The sequence below is a fragment of the Vigna umbellata genome, chromosome 11 (genome assembly GCF_029865625.1).
Source record: "Vigna umbellata cultivar VRB3 chromosome 11, Vumbellata_1.0, whole genome shotgun sequence".
NCBI classification, from domain to species: domain Eukaryota; kingdom Viridiplantae; phylum Streptophyta; class Magnoliopsida; order Fabales; family Fabaceae; genus Vigna; species Vigna umbellata.
The window spans coordinates 19584825-19605290 of record NC_142175.1 but is presented as its reverse complement, the minus strand read 5'-3'; the positions used below and the strand labels follow the sequence as shown (position 1 = coordinate 19605290).

Sequence of the window (20466 nt, the reverse complement as noted above, 5' to 3'; positions counted from 1 at the left end):
TTCCGGGTTTCGAAACCGCCAGAAAAAAACCTCTCCTAAAATTAATTATTTTTATAATAATTATTCTATAAGTTATATATATATATATATATATATATATTTTTGTTGGAAAGTAATTTATTTTTTTCATATAATTAAGAATGTTAATTGGTTGATTATTTTTCAATCTTATAATTTCCTTTAAGATATTTAATTATGCAAATAAATTCAATCTATCAAGATTCAACAAATTATCATGTTACAAAGATTTTTCAAGGTTTAAGCATTTTTTAAGTGTCTAGAATATATATATATATATATATATATATATATATATATATATATATATATATATCATTAATTTTAATAGGACCCTTTTCTACTTTGATAAATATCTCAAATTTGTATCAATATTTTTTCATTGGCTTAAATAGTATATATTTTCATCAAGAATAGAATCATCATCTAGCCTTTCAATCTCCTCCTCGTTATCATGAGTTTGAGAATCAAAATTTCACTAATTACTCCACTTTCTCTATTTTTGTTCTCCCGCATATTTATATTGTTATTATCTTATTTTTCAAAGAACACTTATTTGTATTTTCTAATTCATTTTTCTTATCTATTTTTATAAATGTATCAACTCCTTTTTACGATGCAAGTAAAGTCTAAACTCTTCTATTTTTCTAAAGTTTTGTTAGTCTAATTCATATTTTCTAATTAACATATCTATATATTTTTTATATGAAATAAATATATAAAAGTATACAAAAAAGAATGAGTTAAATTAATAAAGTTTGGTTTTGGTTGTCAAGAAAATAAACTTGGTATAGACTTGTAGTATGTTGAAGTCTCAAGCATCTTTTCCTTCTTTCAAAAGTGCGTAAATTTAATTTCTAAATTTGAACTTTTTCACAAACCTGCATAGTTTATTTTGGGATTAATCATTAATGAAACAGTTAAAAAAATTATTTTGAAGATCAATTACATAGTTGATCAGAAATTTGGAGTAGAAGCTTATTATTATTAATATTATATATATACACTACAAAGAAGAAGGGCATTACCGAAGGCCACAATCCCTCGGAAACAGTCGTAAGCCGTTGGTGATGACCTTTTACAGACGGCTTATCGAAGGCCAAAACACCGTCGGTAAATCTCTTGTCGCTAACATTTACTGAGGGTTTTTGCCCCTCGGTAATTACCGAGGGGCATAAGCCTTCGGTAATTACCGAGGGACAAAGGCCTTCGGTAATTACCGAGGGGCAAAGGCCTTCGGTAATTACCGAGAGGCAAAGGCCTTCGGTAATTACCGAGGGGCAAAGGCCTTCGGTAACACCAACATATACTTTTCACGTATCCCACCTCAAGAAATTGCAGCAAATGGCCCCAGTGCATGTTTATCTTCATTATCCAATATAAGAATTTCATAAGAAATTTTGTCGTTTTCTACTTAATCTACCTAATGATTGTATACATTAAATGTCAATTAAAATTATAGATGTAATATATATATATATATATATATATATATATATCACAATTAATTAAAATAAATAAAATAAATATAAAAACTGAGATGATGAAACTTAGTAAAAAAAATAAAATATAAAACATTTATATATATAGTACTTCAGATCATTGCCAAACAATATAAAATAACAAAAAAGTTTACATGGTTTTGGGGCTCAGTAAAATTGCACCACAACACCTCTCCTGAATCACAAGCACTTAATTGTTGTAACCATCATTATTAAATTAAATAATCATGCATGTTTCACATATTGATCGAGTTTTTTTATTTACAAAACATTTTCATCGATTTCTTTAAAACAAAAATTATCATAATTCTCCACCGCATGTACAGAGCAAGCCCGCAATTCAACTTCCTCCTCAGTCCCTGGACATATTTCTCCTCAAACAAAAATTGCATTCCATGCATTGTACCTTCCTTTGTGGCCAGTAAGATATTCTTTCCCTGCGGCAAATTCCCTTTATCACAAATACTGATACGCCTATTTCTGCAGCAGCATCCTTAATCGTTAAATGGAACACACCTCTCAGATCATTCAATGTCATCTTTTTTATTCTCTTTATCTGTGCCCCAAACCTTCATTAGAGTCATGCAAGTGCAACACTTTTAGACAAATAAAAAAATATGTATAACCTGAAATTGGCGGTTGGGTTTAACAGCTGAAGAAGCCATTTTACTCTCGGCCTCCAACTCAGGCTCTGTACAAAAGTAACGACTCAATAATCATATTTGTGGAATGACATGATTCATGGAAGAGAAAAAGTGACAACCAAAAGGGATAATGACCAACGTGGGATTGTGTTTTCTTCTTCGCCAATGAAACCGCAACCGTTTCCAGACCAGTGCAGAGGGCTTCATAATAAGTAGACAACAGATCTTCTAGAGCAATGTATCCTAATTTATTCTTCTGTGTGCAGTATTCTACCATGTCGTACCTCAAATAACCATGGATTGGTTTAGATGCATGGACTATTTGAGCTCCCCTAATACCTATCAAATCATAGATTAACCAATTAAATAAGAATATAACATAAACAACAGTTGTGAAAGACAGAATTATGAAAAGTATTATGAATAAAAAGGATGAATTACAACACATTTAATGTCCTTGAAAATATTTAAAAAAACATTAGTTTTTGTGCCTCTCATCCCCCTCTCCCCTAGAAGCCAGGTGACCACCACACATAAAGCAAAAGCTTGTTTCATGTAACATAAATCTCACAGGCACAGAACCATTCAAAATCAAATCAGTCACAGTAGAAAAATTAAATAAACTTAATCAAGAGGACTTATAATTATTATTCCCAGCAACACCTGCATCATAAAACATAAGCAAGTTAGAATCATTAAGGTAAAGGAGAAGTTGTAAGAATTGAAGGCAATGTATCCAAACTTAACACCTTGACCTATGAAAAAGCTTTACTCCAATTTAATTTTAAAAGCATAAAAAGACCGTGTGACGTTGATATTAGTTGAAATGTATCATTCCATAACTAAGCCATATATCAGATGCTAACTAAATTTCATGTTAATTTTTAATAGCTCCATCAACATGAATTTGATAATTATGAAGCAAATAAACTAAGAGTATATGATATGGTTAAAGATAATGGAAGAGGGAAAATGAGTTGATACAAGAACCGCAGTTTGAGAAGCAGTCGCATAAACCAGGACCATGACCCATCACCAACCTTCTCAGACATTTATTAAGATAATCTGTAAGTATCAAATGAAGTAGTGAAGGAAAGATAACCAGTCCTTTGGAAAAGCCTTTTCCACCGAAATTCATATATATGAACATGATAATAAAATATTTAAATAGTGACAGTAGTTTAGACATTTCATCGAATAAGTTGTAGGCAAATAAGATAATAGGTTAAATTCAAAGAGTTACACTACCTGTCAATTTCCTCTACCAGGACAATGTCAATTGAACCTAAGATTAACAAAACAAGAAATCCCCAGTAGAAGCAGAAACTAACCTAAAAGATGCAAGAATAAAAAGTAAAATTGAAAACCCAAATTTACTTCAACGTGAGGGCCTTTGACATCCAGGGCAAGATAAAGAGATCTCCTCACATATAGGGAAGGCCTTCTATGATAGCAGAGCACCAATCTCCTCCATGAACGACTTCGAGAAGAAGAGTGATTACAAAGAGAACGGCAGAGCCACCACGAAAATAGCCGTAGCGCGTCTTGCTACCTCCATCACCATCGCAATGTTATTCGCTCCAGATCTACCAACCTTCACTAGAAGGTGAGACTCTCGTTGCCGCCGCGTTCCGGACATCTCCCACGAACCCCGAAACCTACGTCAACGAACCAGCCGCAAAACCCCCAAATCGGCGTCAACCAACCCAACCGCAGAACCATCAAACCGGCCTCAGCGAACCTAGGCGTAGAACCCCCAAACCGCCATCTTCAATCCCAGCCAAAGAATCCCCAAACCAGTGTCAACCAACCAACCCTCACTTGTCCCAAAATCGCTCAATATTGGAGGGCACATTGGAGGGCACCAGCAGGAAGGGAAGGGGGAAGCTTCAGAGAAGAGAACAAAGGAGAGGGAAATTGGAAAATTTGGGAAAAGCAACGAAGCGTGAAGAAAATGAGATTGGGGAACGAACGATTTGAGACTTAAATTAGCGAGAACGTTACCGACGGCTCAAAAGCCTTCGGTAATCATCTCAATACCGAGGGCTTCAAAGCCTTAGGTAATATGTCGTTTGTAAATCGCGCTTTTCCAGTAGTGATATATATATATATATATATATATTTATTGTGGATTTTGGTGTTTGTTGTGGAGTCTATGATGAATCTGTGGTTAAGCTTTTGGTGGAGTTTGTTGAGAGCCTATTATGAGAGACACTCTCTCGTGGTATCATATGTTGTTTAGTCATGGTTTTAGTCAAATCATGATAATGTTTGTGTTGTGCATGAATATTTTATTATTAGTTTAAATGTTTCTATTAATGGTGGTGCGTAAGTGGATTCCCATGTTTGCTTTATATGTCTTCTTTGGAAGATGTCATCCTATTATCAGTAGTTGGTGGGCTTTACAATATCTCTCAATTCACCTCAGTAATTTTGAGGCGGTTTCAATTTTTTTACTTCTACTGAAATTCGTTTTATGGGAGAATCAAAATTAGCTTTCAAATGAATTGATTGTTTGATGAGACGGATGATTATAATAGAAAAGATGATGATAAGTCCCTTCAAACTATGAGGAAACTTGGTAGGGGTTAGTAAAAAATATTTAATACTAAATTTACCAAAACAAGGACTTTCAAAAAGAAATAAAAAGTTTTAAAGATTTTTTGGAATATATTACAGAGTTAACTATTGATAAATCTCATTATATGTTCATGAATCTGATTAATGAGGTGTGAGGTGTTGCATTGGTTTATTATTTTTCATCAATGTAGTTACTTAATTTTTTTTATTAGGTATTTTTGCTTGCAATATAATTTTATCATGGATTAAGTGTGTTTTCTATATTTATCTGTTTTTTTTTTAATAAAATTTCTTGGTAACAGTAATGATGCCTAACATAAACCTATTTAGAAAAACACACCGTATTAGATTTAAGATCACTAAATTAAGACTTTTTAAATAGAAAATACAATTATACTTTGATAGAGAAACATGCAACAAGTGTCTAGAAAAGAATAATTAAATGAGTAACAAAAAATTAAATTATAAGTTTTTGCTTTTAGCCTTTCGCCAGGTATGATGCACTGCGCTGAAAAAGAGGAAATGTCACATAGCTTTTTCTACCCACTTGAAATATAGAGAGTGAGATATATGGGTGTACAGTATGATATCCAAACCGAGCGGTTAGTCACCTAGACCTCACTTTATCTATTAAAGAAACGTCCGTCAACTCTATAAAATGCTCAATCAACTCAACCAAAGTTAAAAGCGCTTGTCAAACCACGATAATCAGATTAGTGCACGTCAAAAGTCAAGTGACACTCAATCAATCCGACCAAACCCAGTTCAGCGGATGCTCAAATAGGTTAAACGATGTTGGGCCAATTAGCCCAACATTTAAGTAATTCGACCAATAGTCCAGCAGAAGAGGAAATAGTAAAAAATATCTGACTTTAATAACGCGGATTACAGGAACAACTAACTGGATTTTAAGAATAACGTAGATTACGGACAACTAACCAGATTTTAAGATAATCAGTTTGTTTTACATTTTGTTTAGGTTAAATACAACAGAGGCTAAGGAAAAAATGGTACGTTTTGCTCTAAGACTAAAAATACCTTCTTGTGAGAAAAAGATCACTTGCTTGAGAACTGAAGTTCCATAACATACATCTGACTTTAGCATCGGAGTATCTTCGCAGGTATCCCCCTTCCATTGAGGTGAACGCATTACATCAGTGAAAGGAGTATAAACAATTTCCACAAGGGTGAACAGGCGATATCATTGGAGGAATAACACGATTAGAAAGATACGGAAGCCATCATGCAAACTACTAAGCCGGAGCAACCTCCTCCAACATTAGAAAGATACGACGGCTCAGCGGACCCAGATAACCACCTCAGACACTTCATCGATGTGATGGCATTCTACACGGATAGCGACCCAGTCATTTGGCTGAGCTTTCTCCTTGTCTTTGAAAGATGAAGCATTGGAGTGGTACCATACCCTCCCTCCAAACACGGTAGATTGTTTTGCCACGATAGAAGCTCTCTTCAGAAGACAGTATGCCGCCAATAGAAGGCAGGAGATGACACCGGCAAAGCTGGTAAACACTAAACAGGAGAAGGATGAAACCCTGAGAGCGTTCATGCAAAGGTACAACAAGGCTGCAAGATGAGTGAAAGACGCGAATCACACCTTCATAATAAGCAATTTACCCTCATGTTTAAGACGGGGGTATTTTGCTGAACAACTGTACACTGAACCACCAAAATCTATGGAAGAGCTCCAAGAAACAATCGCTAAATTTATACGCATCGAGGACCTTAGAAACTCAAGGAGAAAGCAAAAAGAAGAAAATCCCAACAACGGGAACAAGAAGGAGGCAAAGCGATCATTTAATGACAACAAAGGTGACAGGCCTCCTCGAAAGGAGTTAGCCTAGACATCCAAATATGATCACTACACTGCTCTTAATGCACCCAGAGCCAAAGTACTTGAAAAGGCCCTACACACCGAACTCCTCACAGTTCGAAAGAAATCCTCACCAAAGAACGTTGATGGGAGTAAAGCCTGTTGTCTTCACCAAAATCATGGTCATGACACAAAGGACTGCAACATTGTAAAAGATGAGATAGAGAGACTTATCCGTGCGAGATACCTCTAAAAATATGTGAAAAAGGAAGTGACCAGGGCAATAAGCCCCCCAGAAGAGGAACTTCGCGTAGAAGTCCCGAGCCTTCATTTCGGCGAGACGATCGGCATAAACGACGCTCCCGAAGCCGCACTCGAGAACCTGAACAAGAAAGGTCGGTCCGAGGACGAATTGACACCATATCTGGAGGCTTCGCGGGAGGAGGGGCATCATCCTCTACTCACAAGAGACATTTGAGGAACTTAAAAACTGTGCACATGGTAGATCGGCAGCCTCGATCCATGCCAGACATTACTTTCACCAATGCAGATTTCCACGCTCCCGACCTGGATCAGGATGACCCCATGGTCATCACAGTCAAGATAACACGATATGATGTCAGTAAAGTATTGGTTGATCAGGGCAGCTCTGTCAATATCCTATACTGGGCCACATTCCTTAAAATGGATCTATCCGAAGATTTGATAGCCTCATTCAATGAGCAGATTGTAGGTTTCGTAGGAGACAAACACCTCATACAACGTACTACAGGATAAAGAGCTCAGGATAAGGTTCTTATTGGTAGAGGCAAACACCTCATACAACGCACTACAGGGATGACCTTGCTTGAATGCTTTCGGAGCAATCGTATCCACTCCTCACTTAGCAATGAAATTCCCCACAGAAAAAGGTATTGTTTATACAGTAAGAGCAGATCAACGAACGGCTTGGCAATGTTATGTTGCTGGCCTAAAAGTCACACCTTTCGTACCATCACGAAAACCGAGGAGGAGGAAACAACAATGATCGACCTTGACCCCAGAACAACCTCAAGGCGACATTAAGTCGTTCGTACTGGGACAGGACAAATCACAAGCCACGTCCATTGGGGGAAACCTAGAGTCGAGCGATGAGCGCAATTTGACAAAAATGTTGGAAACCAATGTCGATCTGTTCGCTTGGGTAGAAGCCGACATGCCCGGAATCCACCCCGGTGTCATGACGCACAAGTTGTCCATCTTCAAAGAAGCACGCCCTGTCGCTCAGAAAAAGCGGAGGTTCGGTGAAGAAAAGAGGGATGCCATACAAGCAGAGGTCACCAAGCAGAAAAGAGGGATGCCAACAAAGCTATACTCACAGAATGGAAAAAACGACTCGGTGAAGCTAAAAGCTTATGGTTTGAGGAGCTGCCGAAAGTACTATAGGCATACAGGTGCACCCCGCACGGATCCACTGGAGAAACTCCATTTAACCTCACATACTGCACGGACGCCATGCTTCTAGTAGAAGTTGGAGAGCCGTCTCTAAGACAAGGCATTCGAGATATGAACCTCGACACGCTACCCGAGCGGCAAGAGGTTGCCACAATTCGCCCGACAGCCCAAAAAAGATTGTTTTCTCGACGCTACAATACCAAGATAAGACCCAGAGCCTTCAAAGAAGGCGACCTCACGTGGCAGAAACGAGGGGAAGCAAGAAAGAATCGAGCCCACAGAAAGCTGGCAACCAATTAGGAAGGACCGTTCCGCATCATAGAAGATTTAATGAATGGAGCCTATCGCCTCGAACTCCTTAATGGACAAGCCATCCCAAACACTTGGAACGCATCTCATCTTAAATTTTACTTCAGTTGAAATTTTTTTTTCCATGTTTATGAAACATTATTCCTCCGTTTATAGTAATAAATTTTTATCCATTTTGACTTCTGTCGTATAAATCATCTTCAAGAAAAACACAAGCAAGTTGCTTTCAATCTACAAGTTTCACAAACTTGCTGAAACATGATATAATTACTCACAATGATCACACCTTGCATGCAAACAACGGGAGCGGACGCTAGAGAATCGTTCATGCTAAGGAACTCAATCAAGGAAACACTCACAAACCTAGTAGATGTTCGCCCTAGAACACCCAGGTGCATTGCATATAGGGATACACTCCTTCTGGTAGATGTTTGCCCTAGAACACCCAGGCACATTGCATATAGGGATACACTCCCTTTGGTAGATGTTTGCCCTAGAACACCCAGGCACATTGCATATAGGGATACACTCCCTCTGGTAGATATTTGCCCTAAAACACCCAGGCACATTGCATATAGGGATACACTTCCTCTGGTAGATGTTTGTCCTAGAACACCCATAACATCAAACCTAGGGAACCATCCCCTAATCTACGTTAGGTTCGCCCAAGAGCACCTAACCTATACCAACATAAAGGAAATCTATCGATTAAGAAACAATAATAGTATTCGACAGCAGGTAATTATCGCAACTATCTTCATTAATTGTCGCAGGTAATTATCACAAGTATATACGAAATAGACAAATGCAAAAGTCATGGAAGCAACAGGTACCAAGTACCTTAAGTACATACAAAAAGTACGCGGCGTAAACAAAATGGTTCCAAAACCTAATCTATTTAACATGTACAACATCAGCAAAATAAATAGAGGGGACTGTAGAAGCCTTTTCCCTGATCTCCTCAGCAACGATCGTTTCTGCGATGACCTCTTCCTCAGCTCCAGCAGGTTTAGATTCTAGAAAAGCGCCTTCAGGAATCTCACTTAAGGGTACCAGACGCCCCTCATAAACATCTTTTCTTGGGTCGAAATCAACCCCTTCAGTAGATATGTTGAGGAGATGCGATACTTGTCTCAAGGCCTTCTTGAAACCTTGGGTATGCTCTAACACAATTGCTTCACTCATCTCTCTTTTAACTCCTTTTCTTCAGCGGTAGTAAGGAGTAGGGCATCCCTTTTTGCCCTCAACGCCGTAATAGTACTTTTTGGGTCAAAGACATCCTTCCTCGCCAGCTCCAAATCACTCGCCAGTTGGTCACGCTCTTTCTTCAGTTCGAGGCCAGCCTTCTACAGGTTCCCCAACAGTACGCGAGCCTCATTCAGTAGTGGCTCAGATTGGTTTTGTCTCTGCTCATCCACCGCTTCCTTCAACTGCATCTGGACTTTTTACAGCTCAACCCTCAGGACGCCTCTCCTAATCACTAATTTACAATGTCTTGGTGAAGAAAGCCTAGTCCTAATCACTAGTTTACAATGTCTTGTCTCCCTAGCAATTATTCATGCATTACATTTACACAGATGCGTAAAGACAACCAACCATCATATTCCTATGTCTAGGTTTATACTACTATTGGGAGATTTTCTTCATTTCTAGATATATCTACATGCGTCCATACAAATAACATCAATGATCATGCAATTGGATGAGTTAAACAAAAGCATGCATAAAGTATAGAAGAAAAACCCTAACAATTAATGAAAGAAAGCATATATTATAAAGAATCAATTCAATACATGTCAACATGTTGTGATACCAATTGTTGAATTTAGGTTTAATCATTTCGGACATCCTTATTTCTACAGGATCGTCTCAAGTAGGTCCTCGTATTGTAGATGTTCTCGATTAGGTCCCTTATTGTGAAAACTTTCACTACGAAAATTCCTTATTTCTTCTTTCAAGATTTTCCATGGAAACTTTCACTACGAAAATTCACACCAGCATGTTATGTCACTCTTTTTTTTAAACCCCTATAGATATATTTAAATAACATAATTAACATTTATATGATTAAGTAAATATAAATATAATTAAATTTAATCTTGTTAAAAATATTTATTAAAAATATCAATTTTAATAAAAATATTTGTTAAGATTTATATACAATTTAAATTTTGTTTGAATTTGAGGAGGGAAAAAATTGTTTAATTTTTAAAATTAAGACTAAATTGAGACAAAATAAAAATATAGAGATGAAACTGAGACACAATAAAAATACAGGGACCAAATTGAGACTAATGCAAGACACGTGGCCTGACAATGACACGTGGCACTGTCATTGCCATGTCACACTACCATTGCCACGTGGCACATTATCAGTTTGACACGTGGCATTTTTAAATTTTACTTTTTAAAAAAATAAAAAATAAATAAAAATAATAAAAAATAATAATAAATATAATTAAAAAATTAAAAAAACCACGAACTAACACGTGTCTCCTCCTTTAACGATGTTAGTATGGAACTAACGGCGATGTCTAAATTGATTCAATTTTTCACAATAAGGGACCTAATCGAGAACATTTACAATACGAGGACCTACTTGAGACGATCCTGCAAAAATAGGGATATCCGAAATGATTAAACCTTGAATTTATGATTCACAAAGATTATATAATAATAAGCAATAAAGTCTTTCAAATAGAGCAATTTCCAAATGTTTTTTAGAATATAAAAGCGAAGCATATCTAAAAGATTAAACATTGGAAACTATTAATAATTGATCTTTGGTATATGACATTCCCTCCGTAGAGCACCTTTAGTTTTTTGTGAATTTTCTCTACTGATGGAGACAAAGAGAAAGAAACTAGAATGATACATGTTCTCATAGATGAGGACCATGAATCTTTATGTAACCTCTGACAGTTACTCTTATATAGTTTCAATAATTATAATTTGTACCCTTTAATAAATTAAAATCATTATTGGTCTCTACACAATAAATTTTCCATACATGCTCTTAGCTACATTTACTTGATTATATCACTTTATAATTGACTAATAAAATACAATAACAATCGTAACATATTTAATTGTGTATTATATATATATATATATATATATATATATATATATATATATTTATATTTATATTGAATAACCTAAAATTGTTAACATTATACATTAACATTCTTAATTATTTGAATTTATTAAAAAACTTAACGTCTTATAAATAATATTTAATGGTATTATTATTATTATTATTATACTGATAATAGTATTAATAAATTTATTATTACAGGAACCGACCAATTTATCATAAAAGCACTTAAATTAATTATTTATTGTAAAGTTAATAACATATTAACTAATTATTTTATGTATCAGAAACTTTTCACTAAACACTTGAATTGTTTTCCTTTAAGTAATAAATTTAAAATATGAATATCAACAAACATAACCATAAAAAGCTTTTAAGAATTGACTCTTTTATTTATTTTTCTTTTCACTGATAATTGCATATTTAAAATTTGTTGAATGTGAACTACAATTAATAAAAATAAGGAAAATATTTATTTATTTTAATATAATTTTAAATAAATCATCTATTACAATTTTCTTATTTCAAAGCATATTTATATATTGCACATTTTCTTTTTCTATTATCATAACTAATTTTTCTCTCTCGATATAGATGGGAAAAGAATAATATATTAATAGAAAAAAGTAAATAAAATTTATTAATAAATCCATAATTTATAAAGTAAGTTATAAATTAAATGTTATATAAGTTGCAATGGTAAGAATAGCTTATGCAAGCCAAGATGTTGAAGGTATTAGTGACAGTAATTGTAGGGTTGATGATTACGAAGATGGCGCAAAGTGAGAGAGAAGTTGATGGGATTTTGGGTTCAAAGAAAACAGTTCGTGTTGAAAATGATTTGACAAATGGAATTTCTGTGTTTCTTCATTGCAAATCGAGGGATGATGATCTTGGAGAACATGTTCTTGAGAATGGACAGTATCAAGAATGGCGTTTCAGAAATAACATTGTTCACAGCACTCTTTTCTGGTGTACCATGCGAGCATCCAATGTTCAAAGCAGTTTTGATGTTTATAGTTACAAAGCTGACAATGCTGTGTGTGACCAATGTAACAGAAGTTTGAGAAATGATGGATTGTATTTCTATAATCAGTTCGAAAACAAATGGGAGAAGAAACTCTCATGGAATATCCAAGCTTCCTGAATACTTTATGTCTATCAAATCAAATAAAATATTATTATTTTTTTTTATAATCACCATTTATCTTATATTTAATTCTTTTTATCAGTAAAGATTTGACTTGTTAGTATTTTATAACTCATCTAAACTATTAAGAAAATATTTGCGTTACAGTCATTTTTTTTATTTTTCGGATATGTTGGAACTCCCACGTTAATTAAACATAAATTAAAATATATAAGTGTATTATAAGTTAATTTTATGATAGTTGAGTTAAACTCTACTTCTTAATATCATATTAAAATTTAGAGTCAATCTTAACAAAAATTTCTTATATGTTTAGTCTATTATATTATTTTAGAAAATATCTCATAAGAATATTATTTGAATTACCACCTTCTTTTACTGCAATTTGTTATACGTCTAATTTTAAATCATGATAATTACAGCCTCAATATTTTTATCAGTTTTGAAATTGAAATCTTGTATAAATAAATTGCCAAACTAAGTAACTAATTATAACGAATTATATATCAAATTAAAGCTTAAAACCTATAGTTATTCCTGGGAATTGAAAATAGGATAAATAAGTTAAAATTAAAGGATTATTCATGACTATTGATGACTTAAAAATGCATTCTTTATATATAAAAATGATCTTTAATTGGTTCTAAGGTATGAATATCCTAAGAATATAGGAAATAGTTTTTGGTAAATGATAGCGTGTTTTAAATAATAAGATTCAATTTTTAATATTAAAAGTTTAATATGTAAATAAAATTTATATTAATGAGTTTATTATTTAAAAATATATGATCCTCTAAAACTCTTTCTTTTAGAGCTTTTTATCTTTTTTTTTAAGTTTTTTAGACTCTTTTTTATTTGTCTGAAGATCAGAGACCGCTTGAGTGATTATTGAGACAAAATCTTCTACTTCAACCAGTCCGTTTCTGTAAAAGAGTAAGTTGATTTATACTCTTTTCTTAATTTGTTGCTTTTCCATGTATATGAACTACCTTAGCTTGCATGTGATGTATGAGTTTTCTATAAAAAATTTTGCTGATTAATAATTTTAATGATGTGTCATGATCATGTTTTTGTTGTTCGTAGGAGCATATAGAGTTTTATGTGCTTATAGAGTTGTCTTATAACTCCTACAACTTTTTGGTTATCTGTTAGGTACGAGAAACTAGATTCTTTAGTTTACATGAGTTGGATACTATTGGTTGAATTTGGTATGTTGAACATGATTGTTGTTTTGTGTTGAATTGTATGGTGTGTTTAATTGCTTGAACCGAGTGTTGGTTTTGATTGGACTATGGTGATTGAAAAAGTTGATGATTTGACCATTTGAGCAAGCTGGTGTTCATTCTGACATTAAGAACTGTTTTTGAACCAAGCACTAAGTTAGAAATACCAATTTGATCATCTGAACAGGTCCATGATTCGCCAAATGACATATTTGAAATGGTTGTTTTCTTATATGGCACTGAATGGGACTAATGTAGTGTTGAGCACTAGCTTGGTACTATAAGTCCAGAAGCAATTTTACTCCAAACCGCTAAGCTCCCATTTTTCCTACTAAGTGACTATTTTTGTGAATGGTCTAGCGCTAAATGCTACTTTCCACTACAAGTCTATAACCATTTAAGCCTAGGTCGTTGAGCGATAGAATAATATGGTTGAGCAAGCCATTTTGCAAGAAGAATGAAACTAAGCATCATTCTTGTTGCTAAGCACCATTTTATATTCCATGCTTTTAGTTTAATTCTTTGGTTTTTTGGTATTGATCTGGATCATTCTTAATGGTGAGTATAATGACTATGTAAAGATATATATGACAACTTTTGATATGTTGATGTGTGATTTAGTTACTCAAAGAATTTCAAGGATAAATTTTATGTCTTGGTGATGTTTAATGTATGTTTGACATATCGGAGTTCAGAAAGGTATCCTGATATATTACTAGTCATTCAACTCATATAGAGATTAATAGGATGGGGTAGAGAATGACATGAGGTCTTTATCTTAGTCTTTTGGTCTTATGTGTGAAAGATTAACCTCGTGAGTAATATAACCCTTGTGTAAATGACTATGCAGAGTATAAATACTACTATGAGCGTACACCTATAGTCATACTCTATGTCAAAGCATGTATCTGGATAATTGAGTATAGAGTCATTTGTATGATTGTTCATATAAGTTATGGTATTTATATATGTTCCGCTAATATGTTATATATTTGCTTTAAATTGTTTTATGATGTTTCCTTTTGAACATTAGCTTACCCTTCCTTCTTTTCTTTTTGTGATGTTTATCTTTTGCAATGATTACCTATTGGTGTGAACAAAAGATGAGTTAGGTGCTCACACGCCTTTAATAGAGGTTGAAGATGTTGTTGAGTGACCATTTATGTTTTAAAGAGTTACTTGTATAGCTATTCTTATCTTTTGAAAAACTTGTTTAGTTTTTCTGTGAATCCTATACATATACTATATTAGTATAGTTATTACTTTGGATAACCATATTAATACTTTGTATACTTCTATCTGCATTTATAATGTTTCATTTAGTAGTTTATAATATTAAATGGATGTTATAAATATCATCGTATAAATATTAATATAATCAAGGTTTAAACCCTCAAATTGTCCTAGTATTTGTAAGTGGCTCCTATTGTTGAAAATGGTCTTAATTGTGTCCTAATTTTTGAAAAATTGAGCCAATTAAGCCCTCTCCATTAAGTCTTTACAAACGGCGTTAAGAGATGTTAATGTATTGCACTATTAATACGCTGATGTTAAAGTGTTTTATTATGTGGAACTTTTATTTAATTTAAGACATTATGACATGGCAAAGGGTTTTACTTATCTTCAAATTAGGGATTTACTTATCTTCAAATTAGGCCTAAAACCGAATCAGTCCAAAGGTCCACCGCCGACGGTCACCATTTTCACCATCACGGCTAGACCCTCTTCAACCACATTCTGCAATTAGTCCTTGCATCATCCCAACACAACAATGGACCACCCAAACCAGAACATAATATCTCAACTCCTTCCACCACCATCATATTCTCCCTCACGGCCCAACACGTAGAATCACCCACTTATAAAGCGAGCAACAAATACCCCCAAATTCACAAAAAAACCCAATATTAGATCCCTAACCTACAAAGAAGCTCAGATGAACAATCCCAAAAATCTCGAGTTGAAACAAAGAGCCTCGCGTCGTGATATGTCGGAGGAAGAAAACCCTCGTCGCCGTAGAGACATTGCCGCCGAGACACCCACTGGCCGCGAATGATGAACATTGCGTCTGAGTTGCCAGTTTTGCATCCTCCTCCGTAAAAGTAGAACAGAATTAGAAAGAGAAGAGGGAAGAAGCTCCACTCTTGCAACGCGAAACAATGCAAGAAGAGGGGAAAGAAGAAGAACGCTCAACACGCCGCCGCGAGCCACCTCGAACTCTTCTTGCTCGCGCTATCATGAAGCCATTGCGACCACTTTCCTTGCGCGAGATAGAAGATCAAAACAAAGGAGAAGAAGAGAACGCCCAAGGGCGAACCCGAATTAGAGATGGGGAAAAAGAAAGTTGCTTCCCTAGATTAGGGATTTACTACAACGAGTTTGTTGATGGAGTTATGATAGAGAGAGTCGGAGGGGGAAGAGATGCAGAATGGAGAGGTTCGTGGAGAGAGGGGCAACAGAGGAGTTAGTCTGTGTTTCGATGAAGATGTCGAGGGCGGTGTACGCGCAGTTGGTGTAGTAGCGGAGGAGAAGCAGGCGAACCCTTTGCCTAATCAGGAACCCTAATTTTGGGGGGAAAGGGGGCTGCAACGTGGCATGCGCTTATTGATTTCCACGTAATAAATTCATCCAGATCATCATCACCACATCAGTAGACTTTGACGTCGTCCATCAACACTTAACGGAAAGGGTTTAATTGACTCGATTTTTCAAAAATTAGGACCCAATTGAGACTGTTTTAAAAAATTAGAATCAAATTGAGACCGTTTTCAGCAAGAGGACCCACTTCACATTTTTCCTACAAATACGATAAACCATTGGTTTTAAACCTATAATAAAAAATTCATAAACTTTAATACAAATATTTTATTAAATCATATGGATATAAAATTAATTGACGAAAAAAAGAATATTACTAATCAGTTTTAAATGTTTTATTTTTAAATTAACCGATTACTAAATATATTGTTAGCATGTGAGTGGACTATGAACGTGGTAATAAAGACTAAAAGAATAATGTTATTAATATAGGCAAAACTCCACAACTAATGTTCAAATATTGATTCACTTGTGATTTATTAGTAAAACAATATTTTCTCTTATATTTTTAGTTCCTAAATTTATATGTAATTTTTTTTTAAATTTGACATTTTTTGGTTTTTAAATTAAATGTTAATATGAAAATCATGTAAAAAAATTCTATGTTATTAAATTAAAAAACTATATTTAGTTATTTTTAAATTTTAAGAAAAAGTATATTAAAAATGGGAAAAAAAATTAATTTTAAGTTCAAATTTATAACCTAAAAGCATATTTAATTTTTTTTCTTATATCCGTTATAATAGTAAGAGTCGATATATCGATATTATAACTGATGAGTTCAAAACACTATATCTATTTATGTATAATCATCTTAATTTTTAAATTTTTGGATTATTTAGATTTGTTCAAAATAGTTATCATCTTAATGAAATTCACTTATAAATACGTTAAATACTTTTAATAAAGTTTTTCATAGCTTTTCTATCCACATCTTTCAAAATCCAAAGTGTATCCTAATCAATTAAATCAATATGATATTTTATTATTAAATTTATACCATGTACATAATACTGTATATTAATTGCATAGAATCTTCTTACTTTAGTTATAAATAAAACTTTTGTAGATAAAAAAAAAATCTCGGGTGTAACGTCCATATCTTCACAAAATACTCATTCACACTTTTCTCCAAGTCAGTTTAGGTTTCTAAACACTTTTAATCGAAATCTTTTTCTATCCAAGCTCCAAACCATCTGGTCTACCTGTTAAAGGCACTCTAACACTCATTGCATTCACATGCACAAACAACCAAGTGTGAGCTAACGAAAACATGTTAAGACATACATCTTAATCATACAACATACACCTCATAATCATGCAACATACATCATAGTCATACTACACACATCCTAATCGTACTGCATACACCAACATGATATTCATACTAAACCATATTGTACACACCAATATGCATTTCATATCAAACCATATTGCATACACCATTATGCATCACATACCAAACCATACTGCATACACCACTATGCATCACATATCATTCTTAAGGCCAACGCTTAGCGTCACTCCCATCACTCTTAAACAAAAACTTATCAAGGTCGTTACACATTCTCCCCAATGTGTAGTGTTGCTTCCCACCACTACATGTCATATCAAAATCATGTCATATCAAACATCTAACCTCATTTCATATTTACTGTGCATTCACATAGCACAATTCGGTCATGCTCAACAAACATATAACATCATCAAATCACTAGAGCATACTTATCTCAGTTTCTCAAGCACAAGGAAACTTATAATTCCAATCATGACTTCCACACATATTCATACATGTCTCATTCTCATATCACTTAACAGTCTCACACAGACTATACAACAATCCCATGTTCATTCGATGCATTAAACAACATAATCATACACATATAATTCTCACAACATTTCATAGTCTCAAACTGACTATATAATGTTTCCACATAAATCAGATGGATCAAGAACATAAACCATCCCCTTAGAATATCCCAAAATCATCACAAAATAGCTTAAAAACATCTAAGACAGGCCTTCTCTCTCGCATTATTTGCCCAGCGAGTAGCTTCACTCGCCCAACAAGTGCGCGCTCAAGCGCTCAAGGAGTGGTGCTCAATGTTGGCCACTTTGGACATGGGCGTTCAACCCCGTGACAACCACCATTTACAATTCACACCGATCCAGATTGAAACAAATTCACTTTTCAATATACTCTACCAATTTCTCTAACATTCCAGACTTTTCAAACATCCAAATTCATCAACCATCATCCTAGATGCCAAAAATATTCACATACATCGCATACTCAACATATTTATGGTCTAAAATCACTTACAAATCCTACCTGAGCATGCAAACTACCCATGCTGAACCAGAATCACAAAACACTCGTAATTTCATCAGACATGAATTTGAACGGAAGCTACAACAGAATAAAATCAAAATCTCATCCTAAAACCATCAACAAATTCAGAATATATCACAAAAGCCTAATATCATCCCAAACCATAAACAAATCCGAAATCTAACCAAAATATAAACATAATCTCTGATTGAATGTGTTGCTCATGAGGATTTTGTTCTTAACTTGGTCAAGTTTTTGGTTTTATTGCAGGTATTATGTCCGCCCTTGTGTAGAAAAAGAAGAACTACTTCAAAGAGGTCGCCACTACGGTGAAGCTGAAGATGGACGTTGATGCCTCCAATGTTAGGATACGACAAGATCGTTACAAGACAAGTTTGTCAAATAGAAACATTGGTTTTGAAGTGTAACTAAATAACATGAATCGAAGAAGTCTCAAAGTATAGAGAACCAACTCCAAATTAGAAAAACACCAAGCATAACTGTTAAGTTAGAAAACCAAGTGATAGGTTACCAAACATTGTGTGCTTATGAATCTTTCTTAGCTTCTTTTAGTTTCTTAATTCTTAGAGTTAGGTTAGTTTTAGGCTTTTCTATTAATTCTTTAGTTTTATAGAATTTTAGTTAAAAAGAGGTTTTTAGGTGTAACTTTTACCTTTTGTTAATAGTTAGGGAATTAATATTTTTAGAAATTCTTTCAATAAAATTATTTGTTCTAATTAGATTTTACTTTAATCTTTTTTCTTCTTTTTCTTATTTTCATTTTATCTCTTTAATTTATTTTTTTTTAGATTTGGTGTTATTGAGTACAATTGGGCTAAAGGGCTAAATCAATTTAGAAGAGTTGGGCCGCTGCACTTGATTGATTTAGACTATTGGTTGCCACGTGCTGAAGGGTGTTGCTCCCTCCACCCCCACACATCTCTTCCTCCACCTCCCCTTTACTATTTTGCCCCTTCCTCCACCTTTCCTTTACTATTTTGCCCCTCAGTAAAATTTTATTTTTAAAATTGTTGTTTTTTAATTTTATTCATTTATAACATATTTCACTGATAACCTACGTAGTTTCTTGTATGAGTAAAATATTTTTCTACAAAGCTTGGTGATCGTGAAAAGAATTATCAAACAATCTTCTTCTTGTTCTCGGTGCAGTACGTGGTGCAGTGCGTTTATGGTGTAGTGTCCTTGTCGTGGTTCCTCTCCAGGTACGTAGTCATAATCCTTCCAATAATCCTAAACCCTAAATCCTTCCCATACTTCCAATAATCCTTTTAATATCCAAGCCTATAATCCTTGCATGAGCCGCAAAACGTAGTAAAATAAAAACGAAACGTAAAAGGAACACTGCCTATGGACGGATGACATCCTTCAACGGATGTCAACATCCGTTTAAGGCAAAACGGATGTCGACATCCGTTGAAGGATGTCATCCGTCCAGAGGCAGTGTTCCTTTTACGTTTCGTTTTTATTTTATTTGTTTATTTTATTTACAGTAATTTATATTTAAATTTATAATTTTAAATGTTATATATGGTTAGTTTTTAAACGTAATAATTTTGTTAAAATATGAATTTGTTAAAATATGAATTTGTTATAGGTGGAGAAGAAGCTTAACGGAAGAGAGAAAGGTAAACGAAAATGGAAGAGAGGAAGAGGTGCAGAGGGAAGTAAATCAGAAGTTTTAAATAAATTAAAATATTAAAATAATAAAAATAAAAAATTTTAAC

The 20466-nt window shown here is 34.1% G+C and overlaps 1 protein-coding gene across 1 annotated transcript; it reads left to right on the top strand.

Moving 5' to 3' along the window:
• Positions 1-12190: 12190 nt before the first annotated feature.
• On the top strand, positions 12191-12565 carry LOC124837454 (S-protein homolog 29-like). The gene has a single exon (XM_047312815.1). It carries the CDS (start codon positions 12191-12193, stop codon positions 12563-12565), a length of 375 nt encoding a protein of 124 aa, XP_047168771.1.
• The last annotated feature ends 7901 nt before the right edge of the window (positions 12566-20466 follow it).